Genomic DNA, 18,572 nt, shown 5'->3' on the forward strand with positions numbered 1-18,572 from the left:
GCATCCCCACAGCATGACTAACAAGCCTCCCCACTCACCTCAGCCGGTGGTCCTTCCACACCTTGGGAACTCTCTCTTATAAAGCCCTCCCAAACCTCCTGAGAGAAACCACAGCCTGCCACGCTGAAGGTTCGCACAATGTGCTATGAGACTTTGAGGGTCACGACTCCTCTGGGTTTTTTTATAAAGTGGTCAACTTCTTACCGGCATTTTGACCAGATAAGAATGTCTCGGGGCTTCCCTGGTGGCGCAGTGGTTAAGAATCCACCTGCCAATGCAGGGGACACGGGTTTGAGCCCTGGTCCGGGAAGATCCCACATGCCACGGAGCAACTAAACCCATGCACCACAACTACTGAGCCTGCGCTCTAGAGCCTGTGTGCCACAAGTACTGAGCCCACGAGCCACAACTACTGAGCCCACACGCCTAGAGCCCTTGCTCCGCAACAAGAGAAGCCACTGCAATGAGAAGCCCGCGCACCTCAACGAAGAGCAGGCCCCGCTCGCCGCAGCTAGAGAAAGCCCGCGCGCAGCAACGAGGACCCAACGCAGCCAAAAATAAATCAATAAATAATAAAAATAAAATGAGAATGTCTCGCTTGTGGAAACTGACACTTGCATGGAGGGGTCTGGTAACAGCATGTGGGTGGTCACACGGTGACGACAGTAACAAGGGCTGTGCAGAGGCAAGTCGTCTGTGTGCGGCACCCACCCCTCAGCATGGAAGCAGACTCTCTGTGCAGAGCTCGCAGTCACAAGGGCACTTCCCCACGATGATTCCACCTGCTCCCGGCTAACGCACTGAGTGCTGTCATGCCGGCAGTCAGAAGGCGAGCCCCGCCCTGACGCTGCCCTTAGCTGCCAGCTGCCCGGCAGCACCTGGCTCAGGGGCTCAGGGCTGCGTAGCCTGGGACAGGTGAGGTCACCTCCCTCCCCTCCGTCCAACAGGTGGCAGCAGCGGGTGAGCACAGAGTGAGGCTCAGCGTCCCGTGGTCACTGCTGTTCCCATCCTGAGCTGTCCTGCCCTGGAGGCAGCCCGCGTGGCCGTGACCACAGAACCCAGTGAGCAGATAGTGAAGTAAAATCACTTTGAGTTTTAATGAACAAAGGAAAACTGACCCCTTCTTGGAGCCTCCTTTAGAAGGAGGGGCACAGGGGTCTGGACTTCTTTCAGTGAGGAGCTTAGAAACTAACTGTAAAATGGAACCGTGCTTCACGGCCTTTTTCACCCCTTTTCCCCCACTGTGGTGGGGAGATAGCTAATGTTTATCCAGTATTTACTAAGTGCCAGGCTCTGTTCTAAGCATTTCATGTGAATTAACTTACATAGATCTATTACATTACCATATACAACAGTAAACCTGAAAAAATGACCTAAAATTACTATTCCTTTCTTAGAGATGGGAAGATGGAAGGTCTCAGAAGGTTTTACCTGTCCCTTTTCTCACTGTAACTACAAGAAGATTCTATTTAGAAAGTAAGAAAAGCAGGCTACATAAAATTTTCAACATGAAATTCAATTTTTTTTTTTTTTTCCGGTACGCGGGCCTCTCCCGTTGCGGAGCACAGGCTCCAGACGGGCTGGCTCAGCGGCCATGGCTCACGGGCCCAGCCGCTCCGCGGCAAGTGGGATCTTCCCGGACCGGGGAACGAACCCGTGTCCCCTGCATCGGCAGGCGGACTCTCAACCACTGCGCCACCAGGGAAGCCCTGAAATTCATATTTTTAAACACAACATCTAATACGTTAAAGTCGCTGAAACGCCCTTGAGTACGCGATAGTGACCTACTGGCTGAGACACAGCTGAGGCTCCCGTGCAGTGGACCCGAGCCCAGAGCCCTGCTGCACTGGTGTAATATGGGGCACACTGCACCCACACTCATTCTCAGTGACCTCGTGGTCTAAGCATCTGTTCTGAAACACCTAACTGTCTAAAACCGCAAGTTCACATTCCAACAAAAATGAACAGATTCTCAAGGAGCTGCTGAGCACGTCTGGAGTCTGAGAACAGACAGGAGTTGTACCTTTTCCTACGACCTTCACACAAACTACTGTTTCCAATCTTTAGCTCTCTTCCCTTCCTTTGAAAATGGAAATACAGAAGTCATAAATCATACTGTCCTCGCAATAAATAACCGATGTGAAGGAGGGGCCTGACAACACGCAGGGAGGGTCCTTCCGGTACCCCTCCCCAACCCATCCCCCCTGCAAACGGTCACACTGCAGAGAGGAGCGGGTGAGGGAGGCAGATAAACTGCTCCAAAGAAAGAGATGCCCAAGAGGAGAAAAAGAATCATCTGGCAAATGGGAGAATACAGGAGAAAGTCAGAAAAATCTCCGCAGTAGAGAGAACTAAACCTCTGTGCAGGGAAGACTGGAATTCCAGCCCAGGGAACAGCATAAGCAAAGGAGCAGAGGAATGCGCCGTCCACAGGCTCCTCCACCAGCTTGAGGGCCGCGGAGAGGCCTTTCCTGGAGTCTGGAGGGGTGATGCTTGGGAGGCGCCCAGGGGCTTGATGGGGAGGACCTTCCAGGTCACGGCCACGTCTGGACTCCACGGGGAGCTACCGTCTGCGGCCGAGCTAAGAAGTGACACAGCCAAGCGCCCTTTAGAGGGTTGAGTCAGGAAGCCAACTGGACAGAGGGCTGGGAGGGACAAAGCTGGGATACTCCAGGTGGACGACAGGGGCCTAGATGAGAAGCAGCGACACCCCTGGGGGACAGGGACAGTTAGGCGGGTGAGCGGCAGTCCTCAGAGCGGCAGCAGGCTGTGATGGGCCTCAGGCCGCTGCCAGGCGACACAGGCAGGATAGGGAAAGCTGCTCTCCACTCGGCCCCTGGAGATGGTCCATGGAGAAGGAAAAAGGGCTGTAAGAAGGTCAAAGCCAGGACGCAGGGCCGGCCTCCCTGCCTGGCCACGGCAGCAGAGAAGGGTGTGGGGCCGCCAGGAGGGTTCTGAGTAAATTCCCTGGGAGTTACTCTAAAAGGGAGAAGCACTGAAAGCTGTGACCCACGGCAGAGGGTCTCCCACCCACCCAGCCCCGGAGACCCTGCAGGCCACCCACAGCCCCGCAGAGCACTGTCAAGTGTGCCCACTTTCCTCCTCAATCACCTGAACTGTAAGCGCCACGAGGGCAGGGGCTCCCCTGCCCGCTGCCCGGAAGCGTCTGAGTCCGTCCCCGCGATCCCGGACTGCGGGTAAAACCTGCCCCACGGCGCCCTCGGGAGAACACGCAGCACGGGCTGTGGACGGGGATGGCCCTCGGAAAACACAGTGCCCTTTCTCTGAGGTTTCAGACACAGTGTTCCTGCCATTTACACAAAACTCCTATAAAAGGCTGCACGACTACGGTATGTTACTCAGCCAGAAAAGGAACGAAGCTCTGCCACCTGCTACAGCGTGGATGAACCCTGAGGACGCTACGCTGCGCGACATGAGACAGACAGCGAAGGACGAACAGCGTGGGATCCGCTCCTATGGGGCAGATCCAGAGAGACACGAAGACTGGAGTCACGGGGGCTCGGGGAGGGGGAGTTACTGTTTAATGGGTACAGAGTTTCTGTCCCGGACGATGAAGAAGTCTGTAATACAGACTGTGGTGCTGACTGCAGTGACAATGTTCATGTATTCTATGCCACTGAACTGTACACTTAGGAATGGTTACAATGACGAGCATTATGCAAAGTCATCTAACTGTTCACATCCAGCTAGCTAGTGCTTGGTCGTGTTCCCTCACTAAACACAGCTCCACAAGGAAAGGCCGGACCTCAGGACTGGGTGCTGGCAGTGGACAAACTCTCCTCGCAGGAGGTCTGAACCTCCTGCCCCTCCGCACTCCACCAGGACACTGAAACACACAACGGGGAGGGGCTTCCCAGAGCCATGCGCCTGCAAATACTGGGGGTTTAAGTGCCCGTGTGTCCCACAAACATTCCAATTCCAAAGCCAAGCAGCACGGGAGAGACCAGACATTTCTGTGTCGACATCTGTATTTCTACCCGAGCTAAGAAATACCAGGTGGAGGTGCCCACAAACAGAATCCGGATCAGACGTCCTGGTTCCTTTTCCCTCAACATTTCATTGTGAAAAGTTTCAAACATACAGGAAAGCTGGAAGAGTTATTCAGTGATACCTCCTAAAGCCGTGCCTGGGAAAGCTCCGTCATGCGGGGGCGGGGGGGGGGGGAAGACATCCCCCCCCTTCTCATCGCCTTCCCACCACGGTCTCCTGGGCATACCTGGCTTCCTAGGTGAGCATGTAGGACACCTACAGGCAAACTGGTCCTGCCTGAATAATTCGGTAAGGATGAAACTTTCCTTCAGTTACAAAAAGAATGAAAGTATTTCCTCAGCTTGAGACCTTGTATTTTAGACTTTAGTTTGACGACAGTTGATTTCATGGTGAAATTATGAACTTCTGAAAGCATTTTTCACAAGAATACTCATCAGTCAAATTAAGACTGCAGCTGGAAATGAGCTACTCTGACACACTACTGTATCATTTTACTAAGCTCTCTCATCAAGAATTTACAAATACGACCCTAAAGCCTCATGGATGGGTCTTTAGAAAATCGGGATAGTGGAATTCCCTGGTGCTCCAGTGGTTAGAACTCTGTGCTTTCACTACTGGGGCTCGGGTTCGATCCCTGGTTGGGGAACTAAGATCCTATAGGCCACAGTGCAGCCAAAAAAAAAAAGAAAAAAGAAAACAAACGGGGGTAGCAAGCAAAGTAATCTAATTTTAGAAATTTCTTAGGTAACATCAACTGATTTAAATATACTTTAAAAGAAACTACAGGGCTTCCCTGGTGGCGCAGTGGTTAAGAATCCACTTGCCAATGCAGGGGACACGGGTTCGAGCCCCGGTCCAGGAAGATACCACATGCCGCGGAGCAACTAAGCCCATGCGCCACAACTACTGAGCCTGCGCTCTAGAGCCCACGAGCCACAATTACTGAAGCCCGCACGCCTAGAGCCCGTGCTCTGCAACAAGAGAAGCCACCGCAGTGAGAAGCCCGCGCACCGCAACGAAGAGTAGCCCCTGCTCGCCGCAACTAGAGGAAGCCCGCGCACAGCAACCAAGACCCAACGCAGCCAATAAATAAATAAATAAAATAGTAAAAGAAACTACAAGACACTGGAATTTTAAAACTGCAATACTCTCGATGTGCAAAGAAAGCCCCTGTATTATCTCCTAACAATGAAGTGTTATTCTCTCATGCTTCTTAAAAAAACAAAAAAACCCCAAAAAACTGCAATACAGCTCACAAGACAGAAACAAGTCATTTTCAAATCTGGAGCTGTGACAACTACTAAATCCTATTCCTAGTATAGGAGGCTCCTGTAAAAACTTAACGTGAGAGCAATACTTTAATCACCCCTTAATTTGGCCCCACCAAACCAGTTCTGGTTCTTAAACCAATCCTGGAAAACGCTATCAGACGTTCAAGACTTTTTATTCTAATTTCTCCCAGTACTTCACAACCCACACTGGCTGCCAAACAGACATGCAGCCCCGACCGACGGAGGAACCGACCAAACCCACGGGCCGCAGGGCCGCACTACGGACACATGCTGGCACTTTTAAAACAGTATTTCTCGGACCTAAAATTCCAGTTATTACTTAAATCATATCCTTACTCTAACTAACTGGCAAAGCTGAGATAAACCAGGCAGCCGGGCCGGGCCTGCAGCCGGACGCCGAATGTCAGAACCGTGCACCGCCGTGCGGCAGGACCTCCCCTGGGCTGCCCCAGCCAGGAAGCCCTCACAGGGGATACCCCGCGCCGGGAGGGTCCCTGAGGACGTCTCTCCAACCAAGAGCACAGTCACAAGGCTTCAGCGGGTACGGAGGTCTCCCACTCGGGCCAAAGGCTGTACCGGACATTATATGGGTTCACTCAGGTAGAACTGGGCCTCACCCCCAAATAAGTTTATGATCCAGGGAAAACAAACTACCACATGCCCTGTTGCTTTGTACATGATATCTGTATGATATATATACACATATGTGTGTGTGTGCGCGTGTGTATATAGATATACACATACATACACTTAGAGACACACATTATGAATAACAGCATTAAAAAATGGAGCCATAGAGGGTTTTTTTTGTTTTTTTTTTTTTTGCGGTACGCGGACCTCTCACTGCTGTGGCCTCTCCCGTTGCGGAGCACAGGCTCCGGACGCGCAGGCTCAGCGGCCATGGCTCACGGGCCCAGCCGCCCCGCGGCATGTGGGACCCTCCCGGACCGGGGCACGAACCCGCGTCCCCTGCATGCGCAGGCGTACTCTCAACCGCTGCGCCACCAGGGAAGCCCGGAGCTATAGAAGTTTGTACTCAAGATGACCACGTGGAATGACCAGGCTGTAGATAAATCTGTCACCTGTTCTCTGTAGCAATCATAACAGCAAGCAACCCAACAGGATGGGTCTCCTTATATTCCATTCCACACCCCGGCAGGGGCTTTCACTCTTTGAGAAGCCTCACCTCCTCTGAAACCCTCTCCCCTTCAAGTTTCGGAAACTCCGCGGCCAGGGATTGGACCACCCATGCCACTGGAGAGTCACTGCTGTGGACAGAGGTGATACATGACCATCCAAGGAATCCCAGTGCACAGGCCTATTTGGAGAAAACCTCCCAGAGAAAGGATCACTTCACCAAAGTTGGAAAGGCGCAAGGGCTATGATTTGATGGAGGAAGTGTGAAGCTATTCTTGGAGTCCGGAACTTCCTGTGAAAAGGCTCAAACATAGAAAAGATGAACAGGCAGATAACGTCGGGGAGCGAGGCAGGTGCATCTGGGTACATTTAATGAAAACACAGGAGTGACACTCGTGAGACAGGATGGAGTTAATTAATTCGTAAGGAACGAGCTGGTCCCTAGCACTCCTGCTGAAGACCACGGCCTGGAGAAGGGCGGTCAGTACTCCAAAGAGGAGCCCACTCCATTCAAAAGCCAGCTTACATCCTCGAAAAGATTCTCACCGTGCTAACGAATCTAGAGACTATAGGCTCTGCTCTACGCCACAGTATCGGAACAGTTAACGGTAAACACAAACCACTGCGACACAATATGAGAGCTTCCCTTGTCCTCCAGAAAATTCCTGTGAATGTCAAATATTGGTATATGAACAAAAAGTATTTAATTAACTTAAACAACCACTTGTCACTATTAGGTTGACGTGGTCGAGTGGCAAGCGAAATAAAGCTTTCGTAGAGTGAACGGCAAACATTAAACAACGTCCAGTTTCCACCCTAATTTTAGCACCGTAACTATTATCCTTATTTCCAGCATTACCTTGTTCTAATCATACTTTCAAAATGAAACTGTAAATCAAACAGCATTAGGCTCAAAAGTACTAACACTAACACTTAGTGACCTGAGTGGCCAAACAGGGCTACCTCCAGGCTCTGGGAGCTGTCACAGGTGCTCTCTGAAATAAAGCCCACTCCCCGCCCCACACAGAGCGTCAGCCACCAGCACACAATGCGGATGGTGACCCCTGGACTCGGGACGCCCAGTTCTGTCCATAGGAATTACCGAGCAATAGGCTTTTTTTTTAAAAAAAAAAAGGAAGGAGATTCAGGGAATTTTTCATGCTGGAAGTCGGAAATGTTCTAGAAATGTTCAAGCCCAAGCTCTTCGTTCTGTTGATCAGAATATTTTGCTCCTTTTTAGAGCAGATTTACAGTCAAAACAAAGTAAATGCAGTGAATTTATCCTCTGTACTTCTTCAAACCTTTTATTTTTTAAAAGTCAGTAAGGAACATTATTTAGAAGTTTCACATTATTATAACCATGAAATAAAACATAAAAGCAGCTTTTCAAAACCTGTGTTAGTCTGGTTTTTCCAATACAAATCAGAACACCCTCGCAAAGTTCCCCCAAATGTTTCCTGGGTGTTTACCGCGAATTTATCAGCTTCAACACCCCTCCTCACGCCCAACCCACACAAGCAGTGGGATTTAGGAGCCCGGGGCTGGCTACTTACAAAACATCATTTAAAATAACAAGGCATCTTATTGTAAAAACATTCCCCTCCCACCAAAGCAAAGTCCCTCCCCCAACCCTGCGATTTGCTAAAGAAAGAAAGAAATATGTACAGCTCCCATTTACACCTAAGTCAAAACGATTTCAAATTAGATGAAGAAGCTAGAAGAATCTTTTCCGGTTCAAAAATTCCGAGATTCTCATAATTCACCTTAATAATGTTTCATGACAGCTTCTGCCCAGATATCATTTTAAATTGCTTGACATTTTGAGATTCATTAAATGTTCAGCAATTTTAATTTCAAAGGAATGCTGGCATATTCTTTAAACAGCGCTCTATATACCTGGATAATGAGTCCAAATTTTATGACAGGCTGAATAACACAGTGTCTTGTTAATTATAATTTAAAACAAACTTTCTTAAACAGTCTATGCATTCTTATTTTGAAGATTTTTCTGTTACTCTCTTATTAATACATTTGCTAAAGAAAAAACTTTTAAAAGATACAAAGTAGCTTAGTCTCTTGATTGAGCGCTCAGAAATGACGATCCATCAAGCAGGGATTTGAGGTGAGATTCAACTAAAACTAGGAATCCAGCGCTCCTGAGCACAATTTCCCTAATAATGGGCCAGGAGTTACTTTCTCTATTACCAAGGGAAGGCCTGTCAACCCCTAGGTTAAAATTCAAACTGAACACCTGTGCGAACATCACACATTTTGTGACTTTCCATTCATGTTTCTTAGTAAAATGGGGGCAACCTTCCTCTACAATTGCACGTATTTGCTCAACACTTTGGGAAGAGAGCTGTTTGGCCACTGCATTTCTACCTGCCAAGCGCTGGGTCTCACACAGTCCCGGGCTAGTGAGTTCTGAAGTCTGGACTCCTGTCCAGGGAGACCCCCTCCCCTGCCCCCCACGTACGTGTAATCGGTCCACACGAAGAACCCCGCACACAGCGCGCACGGTCCGGGTCCCACCGAGGCCTGCGGGCGGGGCACGTGTGTCTCCCCGGCCCCACCTGCCTCCGCCGGGTCGCCAGGCGCCGCGAACCGGGTCGGAACCCGCGTCCGGAGCCCGGCGGGCGCCGAGCGCAGGGGGGCGCCGCGGGAGGCCGGACTCCAGACGGGGGTCGGGGTGGGGGTGGGGGGAGGTGGGGGAGGGGAAGACCCGGGGGCGCGGCCCGGGGGGAGGGGCGGCCCGCGAGGGGGAGGGGCGGCGCGGCCTCCGTCCGGGAACGACCTGCCCGCGAGGGGCCTAGGGCCGAGGTGGCCCGACGGCGCGGACCCTCTGCCCGAGCGCGCGGCCCCGCCCGCCGCTGAGTCCCGAGTCCCGAGTCCCGATCCGCACCCCGCCGCCCCGCTCACCTCGCGCCGTCTACGCCGTCCGCGGCCGCCTGGCCCGCGGCTCCGGGACCTCGCGGGGGACGCCGAGCCCGGGGGCGGCCGGCGGGCGGGGACGCGGGGCGCCGGGCGGACGGGCGGGCGGCCCCATCTTCCGGCGCTCGCGCCGCGGCCCAGCGCGCAGCCCGAGCGGGACATTCGCTACATTGTTGGCATTCCTGGGGCGTCACGTGACCGCCGCGTCAGCGCCGCCCCCGCCCGCGCCCGCCGGCCGCCCAGGGGGCGCGGGGCCCGGCGGTCGTCCGTCCGCCCGTCCGTGCGGGGTCCGCGGCCTCAGCCGCCGTCCCCCACCCCCGCGGCGCTGCCGTCCCGCGTCCTCCCGCGCGGACGGGCTCCGGACTGTCTGCCAGGGGACAGCCCGGGGTCCCCGCGCGCCGATGGCCCGGCCACCGCTGAGCGCCGGGATCCGGCTCACCTGCGCCCCGCCCCCCGCGAGGCTCACCTGGACGCGCGGCCCGGCGCGGCGCCGCCTCCGCCCTCACCTGCGCCCCGGGCGCTCGCACCCGGACAGGCCTCCCTCCCCCCCGCCCCCACACCGGGGCTGGCCCCCTCCTCCCTTTGTATGCAGGTAAAGGTCCTGCCCTTGCTATGTCTTCAACGACAGAAACATAGTTAACTGAAAGAAATATATCGTAAATAAAAGGAATTTAATGGACTTTACAATTTATGTGCGAGACACCTAATCAAATTTTGGGATTACAATGACCATTATAGAATTGTTTGCAATCGTGAAAAATCAGGAAGAACCTAAAAGTCCAGCAGTAGGGAACTGTGGGAAAATAAAATATGTAAAATAGCTAAGTGAATGAACTAGCTGTACTTTTCAAAGGATATGTAGATAGACTTCAAAAATCATTGTAGAGTGGAGAAAAGGGAGTGGCAAAATTATATTTACACTATGATACCATGTTGAGAAATAAAATCCCACAGAACCTATGCTAATCACGTTCTTTATACGAGTAGAGTCACGGACTGAAAATGTACACACCAGACTCATTACAGCTGTGGCCGGTGTAGAAAGGAGTGCAGAAATTAGACTCGAGAGAAAAGTAAGGACAACGACTTTCTCTCCAGTGCTTGCTTTCTTTATTTGAAACAAATTGTCCAAATCTTAAAATTTGTTGATTCTGAGTGATTAGATCCAATAATGTGTAGTGTGTTATTCTTTGTGCCTTTTAAAAAATACCTTAAACATTTTTACATATATATATATATATATATATATATATATATATATATATGAAACAAATTGGAAACGGGTAATTTTCCAAATAGAGGCTTACTTGAGGAAACTGATACACCATATAGGAGAACATTGTGTTTATTGACATGCAGTCAATCATTCCTTTGGGTTTTTTGTTTTTTAAATTTTTTTGAGGACCTACCATGAACCATGGATTAAACCAAACACCATTGGTACTACAGTGAGCAAAACTACACGATTTACCCATTGGTGGAGCTTACACTCTTGTTGATGCGTTCAAGAAACACAGCGATAGGACTTCCCCGGTGGCACACTGGTTAAGAATCTGCCTGCCAGTGCAGGGGACATGGGTTCGAGCCCTGGTCCGGGAAGATCCCACGTGCTGTGGAGCAACTAAGCCCCGTGCGCCACAACTACTGAGCCTGCACTCTAGAGCCCGTAAGCCACAACTACTGAGCCCACGAGCCACAACTACTGAAGCCTGTGCGCCTAGAGCCCGTGCTCCTCAACGAGAAGCCACCGCAATAAGCCCGCGCACCGCAACGAAGACCCAATGCAGCCAAAACTTAAATAAATAAATAAAATTTAAAAAAAAAAAGAAATATAGTGACAAAATAGGGTACAGGATCTAACTTGGTGAAACAATATAAGTACATGTATTTATATTTAAGCTATACACATAAAATATAAATGATATATATTATATAAAATATAACGTATATTAAACAAACAAAAATATGTATATATGTCCAGTAAAGTATGCAGCCAAATATTAAAAGTGGTATTCTCTGGATATAGTGATTCTGGGTGATTTCTGTCTTATAATTCCTGATACTTCTAAAGAGGATAGTTAAAAACTGTTTAAATAATCAGCTACATAAGTTCATCCACATAATGCATCCAGTTGCCAAGAGGAGAAAAGAGAGACAGCACGAGTCCCACTGAGCACAAAGCCTGTGGCAGTGGCAACCTCTCCATGTATAAATTAATTGATTAACATACGTCTACTATGTGTGTATACCAGGTGTTGCCCTAAACTTGTGTATTATCTCATTTAATCCTCTAGTCAACCATGTTATTAACCCCATTTTATAGAAGAAGACCCTAAAATACACTGAGCCCAACTAACTCGCCAGAGACCAAAGAGCTGGGATTCCAACCTTGGTAGATCTGACGCCAGAGCTTGGAAGCACTGAATTATAAGGCTGTCTTCAGGTAATCTCAAACAGTCATGATCACAATGTACTTAATAATAAGGAAACTGAAACCAAATCAGCTCCCTTTTACTTTGAGGGGAGAGGAATGGTCTTTGTGGAGTGAGGAAGGGGGGCCCAGGGCCTCCCGCAGCAGACAGGGCAGAGGCCGAGGGCTGGCAGGAACCAGCATCACCTCACCTGCAGATGCGGGGCCAGGATGTTTTACGGGTTCTCCCTGAGGCTGCTGTGCAATGCGCCCTGAGACTACCTACCTGCTTCCCCTCCCCCACCCCTCCCCCACCCCTCCCCCACCTGTGAATGCAAGAAGCCTGATTATGACTCAGCCTCTTTATACCTTAGTGCCTGGAAAGCAGGCTCTGGTCTCTAGACACAATTTTTGTCTTTTTGGAAAGAAAAGGCCTCCTTGTTAATAATCCGTGGAGGACACACAGCAAATCCGCTAACTACAAAGAATGTTCTCTATGGGGAGTAGTGAAAAAGTAGAGTAGGGTTAGACTGTGAAAGGCCTGGAAAACTAGAAAGAAGGTGTGCTACACTGATTTAATTTTTTTTATACCCATGTGGTCTGTCTCCTTAATTAGATTATAAATTCCTCAAGAACAAGGACCATTTTCTCCCCCCAAAGCTACATATAGAGAACTTAACTGCTGATCTGAATGTACTGAATGAACTTTTAAAGGCTGTTTTAATGTCTGAAATATCAAAATTTTTTTGTTTGTTTTTTTGTTTTATGCGGTACGCGGGCCTCTCACTGCTGCGGCCTCTCCCGTGGTGGAGCACAGGCTCCGGACGCGCAGGCTCAGCAGCCATCCTCACGGGCCTAGCTGCTCCGCGGCATGTGGGATCCTCCCGGACTGGGGCACGAACCCGCGTCCCGTGCATCGGCAGGCGGACTCCCAACCACTGCGCCACCAGGGAAGCCCTGAAATATCAAAATTTTAAAGATCACATTTTTCTCAGGACCAAGCACTCTGGGTCAGCCAGGGAGATCTCCTGGTACACTGTTCTTTGGAGGTTTTGGTTCTGCAAACTCGTAGGAACTTCTAGAAAGACTTGGCAGTACCAAGTTTATTAGTTGGGGGATCTGCTTTGATGACGAACTCTTTTTTCTTTTTTTTTTTTTACTGTCTTTTTATTGTAATAAAATATACATAATATAAAATTTCCCATTTATCACATTTTAACTGTACAGCTTAGGGGCATTAAGAACCTTCCCATTGTGTGTGGCCATCGCCACCGTCCATCTCCAAAACTTGTTCATCTGCCCAAACTGACATTCTGTCCACATTAAACACCTAACACCCTACTTCCCTCCCCACCTTGTTTGTTCTTTTGCGGGATTTTTTGTTGTTTTCCTCTGTTAGGTAATTTTCTGCCACACAGCTTACGGGGTCTCAGTTCTTCAACCAAGGATCGAACCTGTGCCCCCTGTAGTGTAAGCATGGAGTCCTAACCACTAGACTGCCAGGGAATTCCCACTGATTTTCTGCTTTTAGTCTGCTGTTGGCTATGGAAGATGACTTCGCTTCTCAAAACTGTACGTAAACTAAGAGCTACCAGAACCTCTTATTCCTAAAAGCCTTTCCTATGCAGAGGAGAGCTAGGGCCTTGTGATGCTATTTCAAGTACTAAAACATCTCTTGTCCTCAGTTTCTGGACATTTCCCAAAGGGTTTATATTACTGGAAGTCACACTTATGGAAAAGTGGATTATTATTGTTTTTAAGAGAGTAGTCAATTAATAGATAGTAGATGAATAACCGGAAATATTTCATACCTTATATTTTTTTCAAAAGCCTGTACATAATAGTTCTACCACTAGGTTTCTTTTGAAAATTATTTTATTTTTCAATTGTGCTAAACAATACTGATGTAAAATTTACCATCTTAACCATTTTTCCTTTTTTTCTTTTTCTTTTTTGGCCACGCCACGTGGCCTCCAACATCTTAGTTCCCCCGCCAGGGATGGAACCCATGTCCCCTGCAGTGGAATTGTGGAGTCCTAACCACTTGACTGCCAGGGAATTCCCTAAATTTCAATTCTTACATGTGTTTTCCAATCTTAAAATCATGAGAGAGTAAACCTTCTCTGATTTTAATTTATTTCTAATTGCTTTGAGCCATTTTGGAAAACAGAGCTTCCTGGAAAATTTGGTAAAAACCTCTAGGGCATATTTAGGGAAAGGCCCAGGGTCACAGCAGGCCCTACAGGGTGGCCACCTTGCCAGTCCCTGCAGACCTACTTTTCCAGCCCTTTCCAACACAGAACCCAGCTTCATTCTCCGAATAGCCACTCTGCTTCTCAGATGAATAATGAAGTATGTGATTGCATAAGTCAGAATTGCTCAATAAGTTAAGACGTGTTCCCAGAAGACTTCAAAGAAACACTGTCAAGATAAAAATCACATTCTGCATTTAAAGAATTCTTATGTTGACACTTTACATTATTGAGAGACAATTGCTAAAACGCATTTTCTTTTCTTACCACATCCTCCGTTACTTTACTTTTTATGCTGAGTGAGCTGTGACAGCAGACACCAGCTATTTACTTACTTCTCATTACATTTATAGTTGGCTGCAACTTCTGTTTCCTTTGCAGACATGAGCAGAATGTTCTTGTGTCTGTAATTGAAAGAAAAATCCTACTGTGAAGGTCTGTATGCTCCTAGATGTTCTAAAACTTTCCATTCAGGTTTTTAATCTAGTCTTTTGCAGTGAACATTGGTAAAACTTGCTCTAGGAAGAACAAAAAGTGTAAGCCTCCAACTCTTGTCTCAACAAAATCAATCTCTATAACAAAATCAACATTTTCGAAGGGAAACATCTGAGCCAATCTAAATTGACAGGAAATATTTAATTGTGTAATTGTAAAAAGAACATTTTCATGGTCTATTTTTAACTTTTAATTTATAATTAACTACTAAGTGTCGTTATGGTCGTCATTGAACAGTTGCTTTTAAGACCACGTATCTTGCTTTATCAACCAAACCTGAAAAGAAAAACTGAGTGTGTTTTCTTCAGATGCTGGATAAATGGGTTTTGATCATGAAACCCATGATGAGATTATCATAAGGTGATTTCATGTGCAGAAGTGGAAGGAGGCCCACGACAGACAGGCTGCCCAACTTGAAAGAGCAAAGGGAAACCTACAAACGTTGGGAAGCAGGCATGCAGATTGCATCTGGTTGCTTGTAACCCCAGGAGAAGAAGAGTTTCTGGGCTTGGGGGTTGGAACTCGAAAAATGTCCCAGAGCTAATACCCTTCAGAAAGTCAGAGGTGAGAGGAGGAACTAGAGTTCAAGGCAAAGATCTGGGAAGGGGGACAGGGCAGAAGCAAGTCACAGGAAGGCAGGCATTTAAGACATGCAGAGAGTGGGCTTCAGAGAGAGCAGAGGGAAGGTGGATGGCAGCTCCGTGACCATGTGCTGTCGAGTCGATCCTTGGGGAAAAGAGGAGCTGAAAAAATATTTGGGAGCTATCACAGGAGGTGAGAGAAAATTTAACTGAGCTCAAGGAGAGGTTGGAGGTGAAAGGACTACACTCTGGTGGAAGGCAGCACAGTGCCCAGGGTTCATAGGGCAAAAGGGCGGAGCATGGTTTATGTCTACACTGAAAGACGACCTCAAGGAAAAGCAAGGTGTTGAGTTTGCCTACCCTTTCTCTCTGGTATTTTGCATAAATGGGAATTTTTGGTGTGTTCATGGGTCACGAAAGTGATGATCTGCATCACAAAAATCCAATGTTTTCATTTTCCCACTTCCAGCTGCTTGCTAGACATTTTCCCGTTTGTGTCTCGACAACCTTTGAAAGTCAAAAGGACAAATATTTATTGAGAACTTACGATATGCCGGGCTTGTCACCCTCTCCAGCAGCATCTAATTTGTTCAACATTATTGGGCACCCAGATGTGCTAGGCCCTGGGGACAGAACAGTGACAACAGACATTATTGTGGAGCTTCCGAGTCTAGCGGAGAGGCAAATAATCACCAGGTAACACTACAGACTCACGGAAATTTTGGATTGTGATTAATACTGTAAAGGAAAGACACACAGCTCCTTGAGCTCTTATCATAGAGGGGATGTGACCTGGTTGGTCTAGGAAATGAGGAAGCACTTTAGCTGAGATGCAAAATCAGAGAAGACATTAACAAGACGAACAGGGAAAGCATTCTGAGAGGGGGTGGGGTGGGGGGGGAAGCACTGCATGTGCAAAGGCCCTGTGGTGGAAGGAACCAAGACCCAGCGTCTCAAACACTGAAAAAGACCCTTGTGATTGGAGTGCAGAGATGCAGGGAGAGATTGGAGGTGAGGAAGGAGAGGTAGGCACCCAGGGCCTTTAAGGTCACTTTAAGGATTTCAGTCTTAATACTCAGAACAGTGGGAGTCATGAAAGCATCCCAAGTAGAGGAATGACAGGATCAGCTGTGTGGGAATGAGTGGGGGAGGGGGGTGGAGACAGGGGGCCAGAGTGTTACTAGTTGCAGAGGGAGGTGATGCAGCTTGAGCCAGGATGGTAACAATGGACGAGGGAAAAAGTAGCTGAAATGGAGAAATAACAGTGGTCAAACTTTGAGACCCCAGTGATGGGTTGACCGTCTGGACCACGCGAGAAGGGCGTGGCTCCTGGGTTCTCACTTATGTAACAGGGGTGCTGGTGCCGTCCTGTGGACCAACACCTTAAATTTGTTTTTGGAGGTATCTTCTGAGCTGCTGTGGAGTGGATGGAGATGTTACGGAGGGCATCGTGGACAACAGGTTTGTAGCAGGGGAGATGCAAACATGTGAGTTGCCCTACAGGTACCGTGGATAAGGTGTGGAGGAAGAGCCCCACAGACAGTGTAGATGGAATGGGAGGGGCCCTGACGCTGAGGAAATGCAACATTCATAGTGAAGCGGAGGGGGAGTCCGCACAGGAAACAGATCAGCCGCCGGGGGCTGGAGGAAAGCAGGGCTTCTCAGAAACAAAAGGAAGAGTGTTTCAAGGAGAGAGGGGTCAACCAAGATACAGGCTACTAAGAAGCAAGTAAAATGGTAGCTGGAAAGTGCCCCCTGGATTTAAAGACGTGGCGGCCACTGGAATCTCAGCAAAGAGCTCTTTTGGTAGAGGAGCTGCTAGATGGGAGATACTGTGATGAGCACAGGAGCAGAAGACAAAACACTCTGAGACATACGGTTGGAAAGGGGAGGAAAGTGATCAAGAAGCAGCTGGAGGAGAATGAGGGTTCACAGGGAGGATTTATTTTTTTTAATTTTATTTATTTATTTTTTTTCGATACATGGGCCTCTCACTGTTGTGGCCTCTCCCGTTGCAGAGCACAGGCTCCGGACGCGCAGGCTCAGCGGCCATAGCTCACGGGCCCAGCCGCTCCGCGGCATGTGGGATCTTCCCGGACCGGGGCACGAACCCGCGTCCCCTGCATCGGCAGGCGGACTCTCAACCACTGCGCCACCAGGGAAGCCCCTTATTTTTATTTTTAATGGGAGATTGCTACCGCTGCTGTAACAAACTACCACGAAGTAGTGACTTAAAGAAGCCTACGCTTACTCCCTGACGATGGGAAGGTAGGTCAGAAGAGGCCACGTGCAGCCTCCGGAAGCTTTGAAAAGCTCTCAACCTACAGCCGGCAAGAAAACAGGGCCCTGGGTCCTACAACCACAAAGAACAACCCAAATGGACAGGAAACAGACTCTCCCTAGAGTCTCCAGGCTGCAGGCCGCCCTGCCAAGGCCTTGGTTGTAGCCAGTGAGGCCCGTGTGGGCTCCTGGCCTCCGCAACTGGAATAATAAACTCGTGACGCTTTAGCCTCGTTGGTGGAATTGTTACGGCGCAAGAGGAAACTGTCAGTACTACACCCTCTGTCATGGCCTGGTTCTACTGCAGCATCGCCAAGGAGCTGTCCTTGATGGTCTCCGTTGGAAAGGACCACTTTCCTTTCCTTTGAATTCCCAGCGGCACCTGCTGAGAAGTGTTTATTCCAGAACCGTGCTAGTTCTCCTGTTAGACTTCCAGCTCCCTGAGGTGAGGGCCGAGGGTCTGGGTGGGTACAGTGGCTGCCAAACTCTCTAGCCCCTTGCCTAGTACCCAGAAGTCACTCAGTAATTGTTTCTACCTAATAAGTCAGCACATGGACGTCCCCATGGACATGGCAGAAACAAAATAACCACAGTAAGCGGGCTTTTCGCACCTCGTTTCCCTCAGGTGAAATAGAATCTCTCTGAAATTAGAAGCCATTCCTCAGTCAGTGGCCCCAAAACCATTTGAATATTTTCTGTTAACAAGAAATATTATTCTTGTCATGTAATTAGTTTTATTTGTTTATTTTTTAATTAATTAATTAATTAATTAATTTATTTATTTTTGGCTGCGTTGGGTCTTCGTTGCTGCGTGCAGGCTTTCTCTAGTTGAGGCGAGCGGGGGCTACTCTTCATTGTGGTGCGTGGGCTTCTCATTGCGGTGCCTTCTCTTGTTGCAGAGCATGGGCTCTAGGTGTGTAGGCTTCAGTAGTTGTGGCATCCGGGCTCATTAGTTGTGGCACATGGGCTTAGTTGCTCCGCGGCATGTGGGATCTTCCCAGAACAGGGCTCGAACCCGTGTCCCCTGCATTGGCAGGCGGATTCTTAACCACTGCGCCACCAGGGAAGTCCCATGTAATTAGTTTTAATTCAGTTCTATTCCATGGTTTTCCTCAGAAGAGGACTTTGGAACTTTAAGGAATTAATACTAAATAAGAATGGATAAAGAGACACTTTCTCTTGT

At 48.9% G+C, this 18,572-nt stretch overlaps 1 protein-coding gene across 6 annotated transcripts in view; it reads right to left on the minus strand.

Moving 5' to 3' along the window:
- Window positions 1–18,572, minus strand: part of LATS2 (large tumor suppressor kinase 2) — an 80,517-nt gene that overhangs the window by 32,457 nt on the left and 29,488 nt on the right. The window contains exons 2-3 of one of the 6 annotated variants that reach the window (XM_033843352.2): window positions 15,657–15,732; window positions 14,369–14,437 (exon numbers count right to left, since the gene is read on the minus strand). Coding sequence is in view for 1 of the 6 variants with exons in the window: in XM_073794946.1 (XP_073651047.1) it covers window positions 9,360–9,533 (174 nt within the window). In the remaining 5 variants the exon portion in view is untranslated. Of the gene's footprint in view, window positions 1–8,916; window positions 9,072–9,359; window positions 9,794–11,993; window positions 12,014–14,368; window positions 14,438–15,656; window positions 15,733–18,572 lie in introns of those variants that run through there. The other 5 variants (XM_033843353.2, XM_073794945.1, XM_073794946.1 and 2 more) reach the window with 5 other exon arrangements.

This window comes from Tursiops truncatus, chromosome 18 (assembly GCF_011762595.2).
Source record: "Tursiops truncatus isolate mTurTru1 chromosome 18, mTurTru1.mat.Y, whole genome shotgun sequence".
In the NCBI taxonomy this organism is placed as follows: Eukaryota; Metazoa; Chordata; class Mammalia; order Artiodactyla; family Delphinidae; genus Tursiops; species Tursiops truncatus.